The 21,213-nt window shown below is 43.2% G+C and overlaps 2 protein-coding genes and 1 long non-coding RNA gene across 5 annotated transcripts; all 3 read right to left on the bottom strand.

The window, feature by feature from the left end:
• Positions 1 to 5,812: 5,812 nt before the first annotated feature.
• LOC120648298 lies at positions 5,813 to 13,873 on the bottom strand. 2 transcript variants are annotated; one of them, XM_039925020.1, is made up of 8 exons: positions 10,627 to 13,867; positions 10,183 to 10,281; positions 10,053 to 10,086; positions 9,799 to 9,974; positions 7,684 to 8,475; positions 7,027 to 7,179; positions 6,928 to 6,972; positions 5,813 to 6,184 (listed from the first exon to the last, which is right to left on the bottom strand). In XM_039925020.1, the coding sequence occupies exons 1-7, from the start codon at positions 13,798 to 13,800 to the stop codon at positions 6,928 to 6,930; spliced, it is 4,473 nt and encodes a 1,490-aa protein (XP_039780954.1). In that variant the 5' UTR covers positions 13,801 to 13,867; the 3' UTR covers positions 5,813 to 6,184. The 2 variants fall into 2 exon arrangements, with proteins under 2 accessions (XP_039780954.1, XP_039780953.1); XM_039925019.1 differs by having other exon boundaries at positions 9,799 to 10,086; positions 10,627 to 13,873.
• Positions 13,874 to 14,326: 453 nt separating this feature from the next.
• On the bottom strand, positions 14,327 to 14,974 carry LOC120648297. Its single transcript, XR_005664878.1, has 3 exons — positions 14,799 to 14,974; positions 14,523 to 14,708; positions 14,327 to 14,440 (listed from the first exon to the last, which is right to left on the bottom strand). It is a non-coding gene; the product is annotated as an uncharacterized LOC120648297 (long non-coding RNA).
• Positions 14,975 to 15,147: 173 nt separating this feature from the next.
• Positions 15,148 to 19,540, bottom strand: LOC120648296 (disease resistance protein RGA2-like). 2 transcript variants are annotated; one of them, XR_005664877.1, is made up of 5 exons: positions 18,342 to 19,540; positions 15,864 to 18,056; positions 15,646 to 15,727; positions 15,350 to 15,560; positions 15,148 to 15,269 (listed from the first exon to the last, which is right to left on the bottom strand). XR_005664877.1 is itself a non-coding variant. In XM_039925018.1 (4 exons), the coding sequence occupies exons 1-3, from the start codon at positions 19,395 to 19,397 to the stop codon at positions 15,665 to 15,667; spliced, it is 3,312 nt and encodes a 1,103-aa protein (XP_039780952.1). In that variant the 5' UTR covers positions 19,398 to 19,540; the 3' UTR covers positions 15,148 to 15,560; positions 15,646 to 15,664. The 2 variants fall into 2 exon arrangements, 1 of the variants encoding a protein (XP_039780952.1); XM_039925018.1 differs by having other exon boundaries at positions 15,148 to 15,560.
• Between the last annotated feature and the right edge of the window lie 1,673 nt (positions 19,541 to 21,213).

Here is a 21,213-nt window from a genome sequence, read left to right as displayed (position 1 = left end):
TCAGAATTACAGCATATTAGATTCAGTATCATAATCTCAAAAACAAAAAAAAAATCAATATCTCAGGTTACATTCAGAAGCACATCACAATAGCTTATTACACTTGTTCTCTGAAATATCAGTTGAAGTCAAATTAACACATACTCCCTTGCTTGCTGCAACCATTTTTTTTTATAGAAGTGTACCATTTTTTGGGTCGTGATGCTCAGTCTCTCACATCCTTCCTTGCTTCTGCAACCAGCAAATAAAAAAACAACACAAAAAACTATTACCTGGTAGTGTAGTTATATTTTGAATGTCCTTAAACATAACAAATCTGCAGTACAACTAACTTATGTACAAACAGATCTTAGTATTTGGTTGCACTAACAGATCTTAAGCACATCCTACTGTATGAATGCTCATCCTAGTCAGGTAGCTAAAACACTAAGCTCTAGATAAAAACATGTGCATAATAGAAGAAAGACATCTATCTATTCTTCAAATTCAAATATATACTAAGTTATCTCTAGTAAAATACTGTCATCTGATCCACCTTTAACATGCAGTAGTAATCAATTAAAAAATAATCAACACATGGCCTCAAGCACACTTTGTTCTAGCCTACTGCACACTCACTGTTCAAAAGAAAGCTTAAGATCAGAAAGAACTCAACTGTATAAGAAATTATTATTTAGGCAGTAACGGTAAGTGCTAGCTATACAAGCTGCTATAGAACAATTATTATTGCCAACACATAATTATAAATCTTTAAAAAATGTTCAGAGCAAGAAATAAATAGCACAACTGATTTCCCCGTCTGCTTTTATCTGTTACTCGATGGTTAAAAGGGAATCGAAGCAAAAGTTAAACAAGCAAGAACACGTGTGCAAGAAAAAGAGGAGAAACACTACTATGTGGCTATAATGTGTTACCGTGCAGGATTTAGCCTGCAGGCCACCACCAGGATGTCGATGGCATCAGGGCTGATGCCCATCTAAGTGAGCGACCTCCGCAGGCAACGCCTCCATGTTCCTGTACCGGGGGTAGGCAGGTGACGCAAGCACAGAGATTCAGGGGTAGGGCTTGCCGTGCTAAGCATCTACCACATCTGATCTCAAAAAAAATGAGCAAATCCATAGCTAAATGCTTCAAATTCTGCGATTCAGACAGATGACAAAGGAGGAGGGTTGGGGCTCATCTTGTGGTTGAATTGGTGAGCAGAGCATCGAAAGGTCGTGGGTTGAGGTGTGGCTTGGAGGGCGCGGCGGCAGATCTGAGGGAGAGGGAGGCGTCGGCACGCGGTGCAGCGGATCTGAGGGAGCGGCCGCCCCTACGTGGACTCGATGAGAGGAGAGTGGCTAGGGTTTTTCCAAACGCGTCGGTGAGCTGGCGTTTTATTCATCTCAGTACTCGATTAGAACGGTTGGATCGGTGATGGGCGGCCAGAAAAAAGTGGGCTTTAGCAAAAAGTGGCACAGCCCCAGGTTATGGCCCATTTAACAAAAGCTAGTGTTTCTATTTTGAAATATCTAATTAAGACAATCTTGTGAAGTAAATTGCAAAACTATCTACCTTATAACTCCCAAAAAATTTTTGTATGTAATAGACAACATATAAGTTTCCATGTAGGAGTTTCAAGAATTTTCTAACTCAGTTACTATTTTTAATAGTTTAAATGAATTTCTACGAGTTTATTGAAAGTAATTCAAATTTGAACTGTAAGTGATTTGAATAATGTAGTATAATGAATGGAAAAATAATATTCATGTTATTGAATCCAATTTGAGGTATTGTCAAAGAATTGAAAGGAAAATTCAAACATCTTGTTCACGAAACATGACAACGAACGTGTGGCCGAATAGGTTTTAAATTCGATAAAAATCAAACGTAGTCTGAAAATCATGAGATTTGTCAGGATATCATAATATCATACATGGAGGCTGTGATAAAAAATTGAGAAGGTTTCATAAAAGTTGTCAAGTACGTTGCTTACAAAACTAAGCATCTTCGAAGAAGTTCCATAGACATTAGAAGGATTTGATAAGATTTTGAGTCATAGTGATGATCGAATTAGGTTTTCACTTCAAAACTTTTTGTATAGGTAATATACATGATAGATTGTCTCAGGTAAAATTTTGGTTATTTTTTTAATTCATTTGATAATTTTAAATTTTTTTTGCAACTTTAAATTGATGTCTGGACTACAATTAAAATCGTTTATTACCCAACATCAATGCAAATGAAGTTGCGGCGCAGTGGTAGGGCGCGGAAGACTTAACTCCATGACCTTGGTTCGAAGCCCCCGATCCGGCATATTTTCTCTCGAATTAAACCGGAACGTTTTTGTATAAAAAGATTAATAGCAGACGTCATCACAAACAACTGTGGAGCATAGTGGTAAGTGTTGGGCGCGTCTTATGTCGCAGACCAGGGTTCGAACCCCTGTTCTCCCGTTTTTTTTTCTTTGCTTCGTTGTGTGTCTTGAGCGGTCCGAGCGCTGGCCCAGTTGGACGGTCCGAGCGCTGGCCCAGCTGGACGGTGGTGGAGAGCGCAGTAGCGCACGCAGGTGCTTGTGGCTTGCGGCCCAGTCCAGCAGCTGCAGCTCAAGAGTTCAGGCAACAACATTCCTCTCAAAAAAAAAACCGAGTTCAGGCAACAACAGCTACAGCTCGTATTCCTGTGAAGTGTTGCTTTCCGTGAACAGTAAGCTAATCATTGCATCCTTTGTTTATTCATCATTGCTGCAGCAACAGCTTCTTTTTTAACAGGTACGAGATAGTATAAATGGACCATGACAATTTCTGTGACACCCCCTTGCGGTGCCATTTTTTTTAACAAGGCATGAGATAGTATAAAAAATTAAATACCAGCTACGAAGCTACAATCTCTCTATTTTTTATTTTTACTAGTATATATATAAAAATTGTGTTCCATAGTTTATAAATATATGCTAAAATGGAATATGACTATTTCTCTGACATATATGCTGAAACGTCATTATTTTGTGGGCTGCTCGACTGATGAACTGGCTCGCAAGTGGGCCCCGCTCGGCAGACCACGTGTTCGCTGACTAGGCTGCCACGTAAGCATCAAATAAGAGAAGAAAAAACTTGAATTAAAAATGAAAATGTCAAAACATATAGTTAAAATAACTATGATGATTTTTATGACATTAATGTTAAAACATTATGTTTTGTGGGCTCAATTATGACGAATTCAATAAAACGTCATATTTTGTGGGCTCAATTATGATGAATTCAATAAAACGTCACAAAGTTCTGGGCCTAGGGTCCATACCTTCAAATTCGTTATAGATTGTGTGCAATTGTGACGCTCTATTAAAATGTCATAAAATTTTCGTCATAGATCACCACATTTCTTGTAGTGTGTGGTATATGCAAGTGTGATTTAACCTGTCACCGATACATATTAAGGGGGTTGGTTTCGCAAAAGTTTGGAGGTTTATGTGAAATTGATGTTCGTGGAGTACAGATTGATTTCGCCAAAATTTAGGGTGTTTTATGTGAAAGCGAAGTAGGAAGAGTACCAGTTTATTTTACTCAAATCTAGGGATTTTCATCAAATTATCGTTAATAGAGTGTGTGTCGATTTTGTCAAAGTTCAGAAAGTCTTTTTGTCAAAATTGACATTCACAAAGTTTGTGTGTGCTTTCGAAAAATTGTCATCCATAGACTGCAAGTTCATTTCACCAAAACTCAGAGGGATTTGCAGAATTTAGGCCCCCAACTGTTCTGAGGTTATTTGGGGTGCCATGGAATGAACCAGAATTAGTAGGAAAGATTATGTCATGATATATATACTCTGAAAAATCGGAAGCACGTCTATGTGCGTGCACGTGCCTACCGACGTGTACCTCGGTGTAACAGCGACAACGATGGCGACGTTAACCCACTAGCAACCACCGGCTTCTTGCTCATGTTCTGCGTTTGCGTTGCAGGCCCGAGCCAGTTAGCGAAGTTCAAGGGGCCAACGTTCGGAGTCTGCTCCAGTAATCTTGCCCGCCAGTGTGACATGTTCTGCCTTCTGCGTGTAGATGGCATCTTCTCGCTTGTTTCCTCTTCTCGTGGGATCCTCTTGTATTAGCTGGCTAGCTGCTTTCTTGACAGGTGTGACCGTGTGACCTTCTTCCCTTATGGAAACATTACCGCCTGACCTCAAACGGTTAGAGAAAGTATTATGATACCTATTTAGCCGGCTGGGAGGAATCCACGTCAGCAAAAAAAACTCCTTGCTGGCGGAGAGAGAGAGAAGGAAATAGAAGGCAGCCGGCGCTCCGTTCCCAACCGGGCTGAAACGTCAAGCTCGAGGCAGAAACGCTCGCTCCCAGCCCACTACAAGCGGACAGGCTGGCGTTTTCTTCCTCCACGTGATCCCCTGCGCCGCATTAGGCTCAATGGCTGGATGAGTTTTGTTTGTATGGTTCATATATTACGCTCTTTGTTGAATGGCTACAGAGATACAGACCACAAAAGATTTATATGCACACGACAAGCATTAACTACTTTACTTTTTCATTACAGCTATTCTGAGCATGGCCAGTGGTTTCGCCGGCAGCTGGCGAGATGAGGTGCCATGTCACTTTAAGTCTTTGAGAAAATCGTTTCATATAGTGGGCTGACACAAAAGTTGGCTGCAAGAATTATGTTTGCATGTTCTGGTAGCCAATGGGAGAGAAGGAGCCGCTAGCTCAGTGGCATGCAAAGCTGGGAGAAAGCTTTTTGTCTCGGTTCTGCTGCTTCAAGCGAGCGTATCATCAGTCGCCCGTGCTATTCTCTCTCCAACTTTATCTCTCCTCCACCTCAGATTTGGATGACGTGGTCAGTTATTTCGTCAGCTGAGTGTGCTTCACTATACTTCTCTTAGCCAAGCTATTGTATGAGCTAGCTATTTTGTTGGCTATGTATGATATGGCACTTGCATTTAGCCAGCAACATGCTAAATTATAAGTCTTGCTCTTAGCAGTTGCATGTGAGTTTTTTTTATGACACCGGCCTGACATTCCTTAGAGTCATGATTTTTTAAGACCTCGTTTGGTTTTTTCAGTTTAAGTAAAAAATTCAATCACATCACATGTTTACACATCATTTAAAAATAATAAATATAAATTTATTACAAAACTAATTTTATAAATCATGACTTAATCACGAGACGAATCTATTAAGCCAAATTAATCTATAATTTTACCACTAATTGCTACAGTATCCATCTGTGCATTAATTATACTTAATAGATCCGCTTGAACCCTAATTATAACTAATGCAATTAGTTTTATATAAAATTCGCATCTAAACATTCAAATTGACATCTAAATATTCGATGTAACAGGAACTTAAAAAATCAAACGACACCTAACATGGACATAATACCGCACGAGCTGAGGCTTTAATTTCTCGAGAGGAAAATATCTGTGAAGGGCGGGCAGACCTGTGACCACGGATGGGGCCTGAAGCCCTCAACTCCAGAACACGAGCAAGCATGCCTAGCAGCACGCCGACGCTTTGATCAGCAGAGAACTGTGTCCATCACCAGAAGCCAACATTGTAGAACCTTGACAAGTTTCGGCAACATTCACCACTTCGAATCAATCAGATCGAATCAAAAATATCGCGCACAGCACAATCTAGGCCAGAAAGAACCTCAAGCCTTCAACACGTGCACGAAGACTCCGTGCTAGCAGGATCAATCGATCGACCGGTGAGAACATACAAGCAGCTCAACCACTATTCACAGTTTTGAGTTTTGACCAGCAGGCTGGCGGCAACCATCACACGAAACAACAAAGATCGCGAACGACAAACAAAACGATAGGTGGTCGCACGTTACAAAAGATGGTCCAATATATTAATCTGGCCATAATAACAATCTTCGGTCAGTGCAGGCATGCAGAGCTACATGCCGAGTGTGTAGTTCGCAACCGAGGTCGCATCAAAGTTAAATGGCATATGAGTGACTGAGCATTGGGAGCCACCAGGCAGTTCACATCTGGTACGAGAACGACGAATAGGACAGGAATTCGACATAAACATGAATAAAATCGATCCCTTCACCGAGGAAGACTAGGGTTCAAGCTACGTCCCTACAAGCATTTCTGTTCCATCATCAGAACTTGCTCCATTCATCAGCCACAGCCAGTCATACCCCCACCTGAGTCAGCTACAGAAGTGGTAGTGGCGAAATTGTCCTGCAAACAAGGCAAGCAAAAAACCTGGTTAAGCAAACAAGGTGTGCGCACGTGCGTGCTTGTGTGTGTGTGGGGGGGGGGGGGGGGGGGGCGGGGGGGGGGGGGGGGGGGGTGGGGGGGCTAGACAAGTGAAAGCTACGGTGATACGAAATAACTAGTTTCCATATGTCAGTTGCAGCAGGTTATGTGCTGTGCAAACATCAGCCACCACTAGTCCACCCTCAAATGATTCAATTGTAATACACAACGGAGACCAACTTTAAATCTGGGCAACGTTGCGTAGAAGACATGACAAGGGATCCAAACCAGCAATGCCAAAAGCCGTATGATCATATGCAGTACACAGAAACCCCACTCCTGGTGCCATTCTTGTATGCCAGTTTCCAGGTAAATAGCATATGCAGTACACAGAAAGGACATCATGATATAGTAACTAAACAGACGCTGTGCCCATATGATCATGCAATAATTAAGGATTTAAGGTAGCTGCCAATATTTGGGTAACAGTAACCCAATTGACACAAATTAAGATTGATTCGATCCATGCATATATACTTTTTTTTGCTACACAAACACAAAATTTATTTGACGGCTAGGCTGTTTCATCTTTTTCCTTAACTGTTACGCTGTAAAGCATATTTATTTCAAAACTAACACACAAAACAAAACCGCAAAGATGTAAGCCGTAATTATATGAACATTCAATACCAAGAAAAAAAAAAGATGCACATAAAGGTGGTTACCTATGTCCTTGAAAGACGGTATGTCGGATGATGGAATTTGCAGCTCTTATCCCATTTGATGCTCTCGCCACACTCAACAACCTACTACTCTTCTTACGCCTTCTGAAATTTACAGTAGCCATGCTTCATGTAGTGAGAACACTCGGGTTCACCAGGCCTTTCAGGATATATTGTCTTTTCCTGTTGTTGCAGAACATTCTCCGACTTCGTGATGAAATCATGCTCATAGTCAGTATCATCACCAATTGCTTCCTGAAACAACACAGTGCCACAATTCAGATATCAGAAAGGAATGATAAACCATTTATTTTTGTTGAAATCACAATGTGACAGAAATTGTGAACACTATTACACTAATTCCACAACGCCTAGAGGCCATGTGGGAATAACATTTGTTCTTTGCATAAACTGATCAGGAATAAAAGTACAGAAGCTTGTGTATGCTTTCTTATCTCCATTGCAGATAATTAAATCATCAGTATAACTATAATTGGAATCAATTAAAGAATATCAGAACCTGTAAGGTAATTTGAAAAGGTGTGTTCAGTTATTAGCTCATGCCTTTTCCTATGCTTCAAAGAAAGAACTACCAAATAAAAGGGAAGATGAAAGAACTACCAATAGGTACCACTGCCAAATAAAAGGGAAAATAAAGAACATCTATATCTGTAATACAATGACCATATGTCTCCTGGACGTTCATGTAAAAAAAGAGCCACCACTGAATGAACTATCCATCAATAAAAAAATACATACCCCTGTGCTTGAACTCTGATCTTTGGGATGAGAAAATTCACAAGCTGATCCAAATTGACATGTCCCAGTTTTCATGTAGAATGGGCATTCTGCCGGATGCCACCCACTTGAAAGTCTATCTTTTGGATGATTGAATATACACGCTGATTGAAATTTACACTTCCCAAATTGCATGTAGTACCGGCAATCTGGTTGACCAGGTCTCTCAGGACATTTTTGTTGCTGGTACATATGGTCCTGTAGTGCGATTCTAGCTGCTTGATGGTGTTCGTTAGCAGCAACTGACCGTTCTGGACTTGCTGGGGCCTGTATGCTTGGGATTCTAGCTGCTGGATGGTGTTCATTAGCAGCAACTAAACTTTTTGGACTTCCTGGCCACTGCATGCTTGGGGTTAAATCCTTTGGGTGATGAAATTTACAGTCTGCCCCAAATTTACAGGACCCAGTTTTCATGTAGAAGGGGCATTCAGGTTTACCAGATCTGTCAGGATAAGCCTTCAGTTCTTCTGCCAGTGGTGGGTCTCTTTTTGAACGGTATCTACTTTGAAAATTGTCTTTTGGATGGTATCTACTTGGGAATTTATCTTTTGGTTGGTATTTGCTTGGGAATTTGTCTTTTGGATGGTAATATTGGCATGTTGACGCAAACTTACAATTACCAAATCTCTGAAGGAAAGGGCATTCAGGCCTTTCAGGATAGTCCATGTGTTCCTGCTTGCACAAAGGCCCATCTGAACTATCTGCTGAACAGCAGCCATCAGAATCATCTGAAGCAGATGGCCAATCGGGATCCTACGTGAAGCAGATGAGAAAAAAATTGTCAAGAATACATTGCCATAGCCATAGTTCACAAGAGTATCAGGTGGCATTCAAAAATTGCAACAGTGAAAAATCTACTTCACTTGAATATGAAGGATGCATGTCTACTGTAAGGGTCTAATACCAGCATGCAAAATTGTAAAACAAATTGGATCAGATGCCTAATCCATATGACAAAGAAACTGCAAGTCCCTAAGGTGGTTCACAGAAATTCCAAAAGTCCATTCACTATGTCAGGGGCCTTGGGTTATACATGGCATACAGTACAGCACATGAGAACTTTTCCAATTGTACTTGCTTTCAAGTATTGTATAGTCTGTTCAGAGGGGAACTGTATCTACTTAGCGATTGTTATTATGGGCTCATGTTCAGTAGGAAGACATCTATTTTGGTTAATCAAAAGATTAGACCACAAGGATCCCTTGTACCCTCTATGCCCTCATGTATCTCCATCTGTTTCTCAAAAAGATAATAGATTATATTCCCACACCAGATATTGTCTCCCTGCAGTAGTTTTCCTCTCCCTCTGTCTGCTAAGAAACCAATCTACCCCAGTTTTCTCAGTCCAATTCCTACCCATCTACCCTTTCCGGAGTCCATAACATCCTAAGGCGGTTCTTAACTAAATAGGCCCTACATCAAATTCAAATTTAGGTCATGATAGACCCTGCTTTTAGGGTAGCCGCGCCTCTGCAAAAGTATAAAATGTCAACCAGTGTCAAGGGAAGGAAAACAAACAAGTGTCAATTTCTCATAACTAATATCTAAACTCTTTTCTGAAAGTGTGTCGATACTGAAGCAGCATACAACTATACAAGGGTAGTGGTAGCCTATTAAGAAAATGAACTTGGACAGGCCTCAGGTTACTCATATCAGATATTCATAATGCCTTTTTAAATGAAAGTACAGGTCTATATTTCAATTCAAGCATCCAGTATAGTAACATTAATTTTCCAGATTCAACAAATATATGAAGATACATAGTGCCAATGTTTGTATGATCACCATCATAAAAATACATGTGAGCAGCCTGACATGGTTTCTTAGGTCATATGACTTGGTTTTGGGTCGATAAAATCCAAAAGGAACAAAAACAAATATTAAAAAAATGTAAACGCAATTCCATTAAAGATTGGAAGAATCTTTATCCATATACAAGCAGATGTGCTACATGAAAAATAAAGAAACATCCGCTCTCTCAAAAAAATATTGCAGTATTCCAATATACGGAAAAGATAAATATTTTAATCTACCATGAGATATAATAATCAATAGCTAAAGGATGTATGGATGTACCTTCTGCACCTTCATTTCTTTTTCTTCTGTACAAGGAAGCTCATTCTGAGGAGGTAAAAGCATCCGGAGTATGTTTGGAGGAAGAATCTCTGAGCCAGATGATATGTCATTTATGGTTGTATATTCAGCTGATTTCTTTGAGTGCGGCGAAGATTGTAAGTTAGTATCATCCCACCCTGTTGGCATGTGGAGTTGAACATCAAGGACTTGCTCTGGATGGTTAAAACAACATTTCTTTCCATATTTGCACGTACCATTACGCATGTAATAGGTACATTTCCTTGCTCCCTGATCAAAGAAAAAAGTTAAGCTTAAGCAGCTTTAAATGCAAAGCATAAGTTTCTCAACAAACTTAGATGAATATAGGGGAAAGGAAAACCATACTTCTCGAATGGGGAGGCCAACACGGTTCAGTTCCAGAAATTCAACTTCACGATTTCTTTGTTCAGAGGGGAAATTTGAAACTTCCAGTTTTGCTTTGAGCTGTAGTGATGAAAAGACATTTCAATATTAAAGAAAAGGACGAAAATTATCCCAGATATTACAAGGTAATCGAATGAAAAACAAGGCACTGAACAGGTATTATCCAACTTTCTAATGTCCACATCAGTATATGACACGTCCTGCAAATACTGTCAGCAATTATATCATGCCCTTCAAATTCAGATGGAGAAAAATATATACTGAAGGACAAAGATGCATGCACACATGTAGAACAAGTCAAGTGGAGGGAGACATTATATTATATGGTTGGTTGTTATATCATCAACAAGATGAATAAGGATGACACTGAAAAGCCAAAAGAGATAATAAGTTGACCAATTTCACCTGTGGATGATTGAAGTGGCATGATGACCCATATGAGCAGCTCCCGCTTGACATGTAAAAACGGCAGTTCAATTTACCAGGCCTCTGTGGGGATCGTGTAGATAAACCAATATTCTCCCTGCCCGCCTCATGATCTTCCGCAGCAAAATGATCTGTGCTTGTTCTCAGTTGATCACTGGTGCATTGCTCCACCACCTTATATTGATCTTGTACAGAAACACCATCCTCAACTTGCTCTGCCACCACAATGTCCTCTCGCGATTCCACAGCAATGTCAACCTTGGCTGCACCCAGTATGCTAACAACACCTCCTTGCTCCACCATTTCTGGATCTTCTGCAGCATTATCATCTGTGGTTGTTCTCTGTAGATCACTGGTGCATTGCTCCACCACATTACCCTCATCTCGTATAGAAATGTCATCCCCACCTTGCTCTCCAAGCACAACGTCCTCCTCTTGTGACTCCACACCACTGCCATCCTTAGTTGCACCTTGTTTGCCAATGGCATCTTCCACAGTATTCTCATCCTTGGTTACTCTTAATTCGTTGCCTGCAGATTGCTCGACTTCCTTCTCTTGATCTTCAACAGTAGTGCCACCTCCGGTCGCAACCCGTTCAAAAATGGCACCTTCTTGCTCCACCACCTCTTGGCATTTGACTGCATTATCTTCCATGGTTGCTCTCAGTTGATCACTGATGCATTGCTCCACCACATTACCCACATCTCCTACAGAGATCTCAACCCCATCTTGCTCTGCAACCACCACACCCTCATTATCTTCGACACCATCCTCATCCTTGGATGCTGTTGATTCAGCAACAGCAGATTGCTCTACTTCCTTCTCTTGCTCTTCAACACTAATGCCATCTGTGGTCACAACCCTTTCAACAATGGCACCTTCTTGCTCCGCAATCTCTTGGTTTTCTGCAGCATTATCATCCATGGTTGCTCTCAGTTGATCACTGGTGTACTGCTCCACCACATTACCCTCATCTGGTAGAGGGATATCCTCCCCACCTTGCTCTACAACCACTAAGCTATTCTCCTCTAGCAACTCAACACCACTGACATCCGTGATCACACCATGTTTGTCAATGACATCTTCTTGATCCACCATCTTCTTGCTAGCTTCCGCAACATTTTCATCATTGGTTGCTCTTGATTCGTCACAAGCAGATTGTTTGACTTCCTTCTCTCTATCTTCAACAGCAATTTCATATGTTGTCGCATCCCTAACAACAACGGAACCTTCTTGCTCCACCACCTCTTGACCTTCTGCACCACTACCATCCATGGTTGTTCTCAGTAGACCACTGGTGAGTCGCTCCACCACCTTATGTTGTTCTTGTACAGAAATGTCACTCTCACACTGCTCTACTGCCACCACACCCTCTTGTGGTTCCACAATGACGTCATCCTCGGCTGCATTCAGTACACTAACATCACCTTCTTGCTTCACCAGCCTCTCCTTTACTTCCACAACATTGCCATCATTGACTGCTCTTGTTTCATTATTGGCACATTCTTCTGCAGCTTCCAGAGCAGTATAACACTCGGTTGCCCCTTCTTGCTCAAGTACTCCTTGATATTGGGTAGCATTATCATCTGCAGTTGCTTTCAATTGATCACCAGTGCACTGCTCCACCACCTTATGTTCATTTTGCACAGAAATGATGTACTCACTTTGCTCTGCCACCACCACATCCTCCTCCGCTTGCGATTCCACAGTAGAACAATTCTTAGCTGCATCCAGAATGCCAACAGCAACTTCTTGCCCCACGGCATTCTCCTTTTCTTCCACAACATTGCCATCCTTGACTGCTTTTGATCCATGAATGGTGCATTGTTCTACAGCTTCCACAGCAGTGTAATACTCAGTTGCCCCTTCTTGCTCCACCACATCTTGATCCTGTGCAGCATTATCACCTGTGGCTGTTATCAATAGATCACCAGTGCACTGCTCCACTACCTTATGTTGATCTTGTACAAAAATGACATCCTCATTTTGCTCTTTGACCACCACATTCTCCTCTTGCGATTCCACAGGAGCACCATCCTTGGCTACATCCAGTACACCAACATCCTTGGCTGCACCCAGTATGCCAAGAGGACCTTCTTGTTCCACCGCCCTCTCCACTTCTTCCACGATATTGACATCCTTCACAACTTTTGACCCATCATTGGTGCAATGTTCTACAGCTCCCAGAGCGGTGTAATACTCAGTTGCCTCTTCTTGCTCCAACAAAATTTGATCTTGCCCAGCATTATCGCCTGTGGTGGTTCTCAATCGATAACCAGTGCACTGCTCCACCACCTCCAGATGACCTTGTACAGAAATGACATCCTCACCTTGCTCTGCCACCACCACGTCCTCCTCTTGCGATCCTACAGCACCGCCATCGTCAGCTGCATCCAGTATGCTAACAGCACCTTCTTGGTCTGTCACCTGCTCATTTACTTCCACAGCATCGTCATATTTGACTGCCCTTGTTTCATCACTGGCACATTGCTCTACAGAAGTGCTGTTACTCTGATCTTGCACCACAGCAGCACAATCCTCGGGGGGCACTTCCTGCTCCACCACCTCCTCTTGATCTTGGATCATGCAACCGTCCACGGCCACCCCCAATTCATCACCCTGGCACTGCTCCCCCTCCACCTGACCACGCAAAGAGAAATCATTTCTGTTCGTAGAGCACCCACCAACAGCAACATCTTCCTGCTCCCGACCTTCAGCTGTAGGCCGCCCTTGCTCCTCCGCCGGTACTAGCCCTAGACCCTCCTCCCCCACACCTGCGCCAAGCCCAGCAACCTGATCCTCCCCGTGCTGCCGCTGTAGAGAAGCCAACGGGAGCAGGTGGGGGCTGCTGATGGCCGGCGCCGCGTCGGAGGCAGCAGGGGTGCCGCGGCCGTCGGCGGGTGTAGCGAGGCCCCCGTGGAGCAGGAGGCCGAGGCCCACGTTGGACGCCGGCGGCTTGGGGCAGGAGAACCGGCCGATCGCGGCGGAGAGAGAGGCGGGGATAGGGATGGAGGAGAGCAGCCTCCTCCCGAGGCCGCCGCCCCCAGCAGCAGCGGCGGGCTTGGACTTGGAGGCGGGCGACGGCGAGGAAGGTGGAGAATCCGCGGCCGCCAAGGCGTCCTTGAACTCGTCCTCGTCCTCCGCCCCAGCCATGGCGGCGGCAGCGGGGGCTCGGGGAGGAGAAAACCCTAAACCCTCGATCAGTGTGGAAGCTCACGAGCCGCAAGACACCCACTCACGCTTTCCTCCCCGGTTACTTCTCTACGAAGGAGAGTACAGCCGGCGCAACAAGGATGGGCTCCGTGGGCCGTGGGCTGCGGTGGACGGTTTTGCACTTTTGCATACTATTGGCTGGATGGGGATTTGTGTAGAGAATGTCTGTTAGCACGAGATTGTCTTGGGTCTGATTGTCTTGGATCTGGTGTCTTGGACTTCTTAATGTCTAGGGCTTGGGTTATTCAGCTATGAAATGCATGCTTCATCTGGGAATTTGGGTCCTTTAGTTCGATTGTAGCTTTTGTTACTTCCTCCGATCATATTTTTTTTAGGGGTCCTCCGATCAGATTTTTCAAGTCTGGTCAATCAACAAGCTACACGCATCCAAAAGCAAAGGAAAAGACCCATAAAAAAAAGTAAAGGAAAAGAAGCTAACACAAACGAAGTAGTGGCCAATCAACGGAAATCTTTTTAGCCTTTTTTTTAGTTCACGTTCAATTCAATCCGCGCCTCACTTCTTGCTTCAGTTCGCGTTGAAGCAGGTCCTTGTCTCCAGAAATGCCCTGACAGCTACACTCTGCACAGCACATCGTCCATCTCATCGAATGGCTATCGATGAAACTTGAAAATCATCTGAGCCAGAGTTGTTTGGCCTATACCTGCAGCGACACCAGTGTCATCAACATCAACGCCAACGAGCATCTTGTATCGTGTGCAATCTTCTCCCCAACATCAGGGTCCCTAGAAGAGCTGACCATCTGCGAGAGCATATTTGCTTCCTGCCCGGCCATCTGGAAGATCATACCAGCCAGCCTTGACGTACGTGAGAGCCTCCAGCATCACTGCTGCAATTCAGAAACTAGGCATCAGCCTAAGCAGATCGGGTGTGGAGGAGTGGTGCAGATTCTGCAGAAACCCAAAACGTGAGATATTACAGTGGAACCCTGGACGTGGTAAAGAAAGCACTGAGCTCGGTAGTATGTTTGCTTGGAGTAATCACCAAGGTCTTGGCATGTGGTAGTATGTTTGCTTGGTCGGCTAGTTGCATGCAGCTTCTGATCCACGGTTCTTCTGGCCCGCGGTAGACTAGAACTTGACAGCTGAGCGCCCGAACCGGGTGGGGGGGGGGGGGGGGTGGAGTTTTCTTGACAGAGCCTTGGGACCTGCAGGAGGAATATCTTCAGAGTAGTTGGGCACAATGGGCAGAGACATGAAGGAAGGTTACTGGAAAGACATGGTAAATTACCTGCTGAACAAAGACTCGTCACATGTGGAAACACATCATAGCCGAAACATGCACATTGCATTTTTTTTTTCCTTTTTCAAAGATGGAGATCGAAGTTTGCATTCCAGAAAGCAGAATGATGATAATCTGGCCATTTATTCCCTATGCCATGTAGCGTGTACTGACAAGGAATTGAAGAAAAATGTACAGTCAGCACAGATGCATTAGCTTTCAGTATATGGTTACAGCAACACGTATTACTATTATCTGTAGTCAGTCAGCTAACAAGACCATCACAGTCGCAAGAAGGTAACCAGCCACCCATACTGCAATCTGCAACCAACTCGTTTTGCTTCAATATCCCCAGCTCCTAAAAACTCTGTTCGGAAGCAGTAGATGGTAGCAACGGTGCTTCAACTTGAAGGCTGCCTTACGAAAGCTTGGAGAATATAAGCACCAATCTGAACTTGACCTGTACATCAACAACAAACGGATGACCCTTGTCGGGAAATGTTGTGCCAAGGTGCTATAGGAAGTTAGTAACCCCAAAGGCTTACCATTGCAAATTGGAATCATTCATGCATTTCTCATGTTTCTTCCATTTCCCTGTTCCTGTGCCAGCTCCTTATTATACGCATCCTGCACGCATGCAAGTAAGATTACAGGAGAAAGATGCACTGATTTTAAAATCCTGAACAGCTATGGCATGTATCTGTAGGTATCCGACATGAAGATCTAAACAAGAATGGATGCGAAGCTTGTTGAGTGCATGTACCTGCAATCTGCAGGTACTGGTGAGGTTCGTGTCAAAGCAGGATGTTGCCTTGGCATAGAGGACATAGTGCTTGTATGTTCCATCAGGCTGTCTGCCTCCGCGAGCATTCAGTCGTTGGACATGCTGGATCTTACCCCACTCGGAGGTGGCATCTCGCAAGTATATCATTTGAAGCAATCTTAGGCTGCATTTTACGTCCAACTTGTTTATCTCCACTTCTCGCAAGTATTCTGGGAGTGTTTCAGCATCCAAGTCATCCCAAGTCATGCTCTGTAGTGCTGGCAAATCCTCCAACATCACTAGCACTGGGCAATTTGTAATTTCAATCTTTTGCAAGCTTGAATTGTTAGTGACCCTCTGAAGTTCTGGGTTCTGACTCAAATGAAGCTCAACAAGTGATGGGAAATTCTCGACAGAGACTAGGTGCAAGATATTCACCAGGCACAACTTTCTAAGGGATCTTGTCTGGCATGCAAGTCCTGGAGGAAGACGCCTCAGCTTGCAGCTGTCGATTCTAAGTGACTGAAGAACAGGCATTGCTTGGACTTGCTCGTCCCAATCCCACTCTCTCCATTCTATCACCTGGTCGAAAACAAGTTCCCTAAGCTTGGGAAATGCAACACCAACACCACAAGAAAGATGATAAGGTTGCCTCATGCCAGTGCTTGTTTCTGTTATCTCTGATGTCTCATCCATGCCAATTGCATCACAGCCTAAGGAGGGGAGGAGGAATGGATGCCCAATAGACTCGATTGATGGAGCATGAAGGATCCGAATATAGTCAAGGAAGGGTATCTGGCCTAAACCAGATGGTAGCTGCTTACAGCATGGGTAATCCCGTATCACCAACAGCCTTAAGTTCTGGAATGCTTCCATCCTTGCCATCCACTTAGGCACCTGATGTCCAAAGTAGCCAGTAAGCAAAAATAGTTCTATGTGAGGTGGAGGGCAAAGATCACCGAACACCTCTTCGATTCGTGTATGATACTCTCCGAGGTTATCTTCCACCTCATTGTTTTCTTTGAACACACTGCTGCACCTAAGCTCCAACTCTGTGAGGTGGACTTTACTGCTTAGTTTAGCTTCAGAAACCATAGAACCTGCAAATGCCTTCTCCAAACCCTCTATACTCAGCAACCTGAGTTTTGACAGAGACCCCAATTCTCCCAAGCTACACTGGCCATCTATGTTATCCTGTAAGTTGGTTGGGAACCCCCACAACTGGACCAAATTTTGTAGATTCCCGAAACCCCTAACTATTGAGGATATCTTGGTTCCTCTTATGTCTAGTGACATCAGATGTTGCAGCTTCACAATGCTGTCTGGTAGTAGCATCACATTTTTACATCTATTAAGGGCCATATGCTGTAGGAATTTCAAATTTCCTATACCTAGTGGGATAGTGGTTATGCCTGTGCCTTCAAGTCCCAAGTATCTCAAATGATACAAGTCACAAACAGACTCTGGCAGTTCAGTAATATCTGCATCTTGCAGATGTAATACACGTAAATAAGAAAATTTATTCAGTAAAAACTTTAGCTCAACTGTGGTCGTCCCAAATAGCATCAAGGTTCTCAGTGACTTTTGTTTTTGTAAAGATGCAGAGTCTACTTCTTTCTTTGACACGGATAAGCGGCGGAACTTCAGTTTGCCAACAGAACTATTTATGCTATTTCCCTCATTTACCAGCAACCCTTCATCTCTCATTACATACTGTGCAAAGGAGCGAACAACATCATGCATGATCCATCCTGACTTATCCACGATTTGAGTATCATATTCTAAAAGGTTCCTTGAGATTAACTCTTTGTAGTACTCTATTCCTAAATCTTCCGGTAGCTGAGAACCAGTGTCATCTCTTACAAAACCTTCGGCAATCCACATCTGGACAATAGCTCTACGCCGAATTACTTTACTCTTAGGAATTAGCGAACATTGTAAAAAACACTGCTTTAGAGGAGGAGACAATTCTTCGTAGCTCAAGAAGACTGCATTGTTAAGGTCATCACTCATTAATGACCAAGCAGAGTGGTCAAGAATGACCATCCAAGCACCTCTTCTTCTGCTTCTGCTGAGTAGAAGTCCTCCAACAACCTTAACTGCAAGTGGCAATCCATCACATCTTTTTACAATAGCCATACCAATGTCCTCTAACCCAACGATATCAGATTTATCCTCATCATTGAAAACTACCTGCTTGAAAAATGGAATGGATATATACAGTGCACAATTTGTACAGTATAAAGAGAAAATTCTTGAAAGTTCATATGATTTGGGCCAATAACTTGCAAGAAAAAATAGAGCAATAACTGAACAATTTAACTGAGATGTCAAGATGATGTCCAATATATCGCTTGTTTTCTACTTAATAAAAATCTTGGACAGCAAATTTTCTACTCAAGGGTAGAGTATTTTTTAAAACTCGAGGACCACATAAACTATCAAGTTCTAGGAATATACAGGTATAGAGCTACTAACCTTCTTAAGCAAGGACCAACAGTCTTCAAGATTTAGCTTGTCAATATGGTGGAATATTTGTGCTTTCATCCTACATGCGACTCCATGATTTCTTGTAGTCACCAACACCTGGCTACCTGGAGCACCATCATTAAGTGGGACCCTAAGAAGCTCATTCCAGATGCTATCACTCCACACATCATCCATCACCAGCAAAAACTTCTTGTGTCTCACTGCACATTTCAGGGCACACTCAAGTTGGTCCTTGTCTCCAACAGAACCCCTGTGGTTAGATTTACCATCAAGAGCAGCTAAAACCCTCTGAAGAACATCAATTTCGTCCACATCCTGGTTAACACTAAGCCATATCCTCTTGTCGAACATTTCCTCCACAGCACTGTCATTAAAAATCATACGAGCTAGAGTGGTTTTACCTATACCACCAGGGCCAACGATAGCAATGCTAACAACAATTGTGGAAATGTCCAAACATGTGGCACGAGTATCCACTTGGCTCAAGAGGTAATTCACGAGCATCCTCGTATCTTGCTCAACCTTCTCTCCAACAATATCAGAGCGGACGATCGATGATCCAGATTTTCGATGGTATTTAACAGCCTTGTGGTCGAGATACCTGGATGAGCCTACCACCTTCGAGATGAAATCAAAGTGTTTGCTCCTTTGCATAATGCCCTCCAGCCTCTTGTTAAGTGCTTGGATCTTCCTTCCAGTTTTGTATGTACCACCAGGGTTGCAACGACAGAATAGCAGAGAGATTTTGCAACACTCTAACATAGATGAGGTTGAAGGCCCCTTTCCCCACTGCAGGATCTGCCACTTGTCAAGGACGTTGTCCATGTCATACATGGCGTCTCGGAGCTCACTCACCCAACTCCCCACAGTAGCATTGCCGTTGCAGATGTGGTTCCTCTCAGCATCGATCAATATTCTGCTGAGATCACTGAACATCCTATGAAGCTTGCTGATTTCTCCAGGCACACCCAAGAGAATATCAGTTTCTTGCCTGGCCATGTGGAAGAGCATGGCAGCCAACCTCAATGCAAATGCTTCCAGCATCACCGCTGTGATTCAGGAACTAGGAAATAGCTTAGAAAATTATGTGTGAATGAATGCTGCAGATTCCAAAACTTGAGCTTTTACAGTGGAGCTCTAGCAGTAGTAGAGAAAGTAATGCCCAACTTGAAGTGGTCATCTATCAATGGCAGTGTTCTAAAAAACATTTTTAAACATCGTTTAATCTTGATTAAACGATGAACGGTGGCCAAGCGTTGCGTTTAATCACAGTGTCGTTTAATCACAACACATGTTTAATCATGTTCAATCTACGTTTAATCACAAAAAACTCTAAACCATAGGCAAGCGTTCGCCTAGCGTCTAGCGTTTTTTAGACCCTTGATCAATGGTACCAATTGACGGCGACATGTTTTAGCCTGTATATCCCAAGGTCTTGGCAATTACTAGTATTTTTCTTTGGACGGCTAGCTTCATGGAAATTTTGTCCATCCTTTCACCAATGAAGTCAAAATTGATAGTGAGAGTAAAAGTTAACTGTCAGAGATTGCTTCGTATCACAGAAAGACTCTGACTGACCACAGACCACCAAATGCCTGCATCAGTGGAGAGTTATTGAGAGAGACCTGAGACCTGTAGAATGAATCAGTTCAGACTGCAGAGACAAACAGAGTAGTTTGGCAGAGACATGCAGGAAGCTTACTGGCAAATAGTGAATCATCTAGCAGTAGAGGCCAACTCAACTGGACAGGAACATGTGGGAACAAATTCAAGCTGAAACACACACGCATACTCTTTAACCTTGATGGTGGAGATTAAAGTCCACAATCACTTTAGGAAAAAGTGAGAAACTATACCCATGATGCTGTTGACCACTTCTCCCCCCGAGTTCCGAAACACATCAAGTCATCAATGATGCTAAATTGACCCTTTCTTATCATCATCATCATGCAGTAGCATATACTAATAAAAATTTGAAGAAATGCATTTCTTTCCGTGATTAAAGCAACATGTAGTATCCTTTAGTCAACTGACACGCATATTAAACTTAGTCGAAATTTAACATTTTTGGGGGTTGTAGTCAAAAGTAGTCTAAACTAGGCCGGCGTCACGCTTCGTCTCTTTATATTTTTTTTTATTTGAGAAACAATCTTGTGGAATAATCACCAACAACGTCAGATAGGAGAATAGTCGGGCACCATATAGCTTTCCCCTTTTTTTTCAGAGAGGAAGTAACAGAAGCGTGAGACATTACCTCCCCAAGTACCTTTTTGGCTGGCAGACAGGCAGAGGTCATGGAAGCAATCCGCTCCGTACACGGCGTCTTCGGGCTCGATGCTGAACGGACCACTCTGCAGCAGGGGCCGTGGCGCTGTCCATGGTGCTGATGACGAAGCGCGCCCCCTCCCATTGCCCTTGATCCGGGCAATCTCGCCGGCTAGCATCTCCAATCTCCCATTATCTCCTTTCCGCCGTCGCCGTCGCCGTCGCCGACGCACCGGGGATAGACTGCGGCGATAATTTCAGCGAATCGTCACTAGAGCTGCTTGCGGTTTGCTTGTTTGGATGGGCCGAAATCCGGCCCAACTGATCAGATCGGGCCTTTTGGGTCGACGGGCGAAGATAAACGAATTCCATACCCCAACTGTTTGAACTCCTAAAATTACAATTTTCTTCAGGCTTTTAGCATGAGAAGAAAGGAGCACATAAAGCTGCTAAAAATTTTCAAAGCATCCTGCCCAAAAAAAATTTCAAAGCATCCGCCATTTCCATCTTTTTTTTCCTTAGTGACGTCCTATAATTCAATTAAAATGGCATTTGGTTCTTTTCTAGAACTCAATGTTGATTTTAGGTAGTCTTC

The sequence above is a fragment of the Panicum virgatum genome, chromosome 9K (assembly GCF_016808335.1).
Source record: "Panicum virgatum strain AP13 chromosome 9K, P.virgatum_v5, whole genome shotgun sequence".
NCBI classification, from domain to species: domain Eukaryota; kingdom Viridiplantae; phylum Streptophyta; class Magnoliopsida; order Poales; family Poaceae; genus Panicum; species Panicum virgatum.
This window is presented reverse-complemented; position numbering and strand designations above follow the sequence as displayed.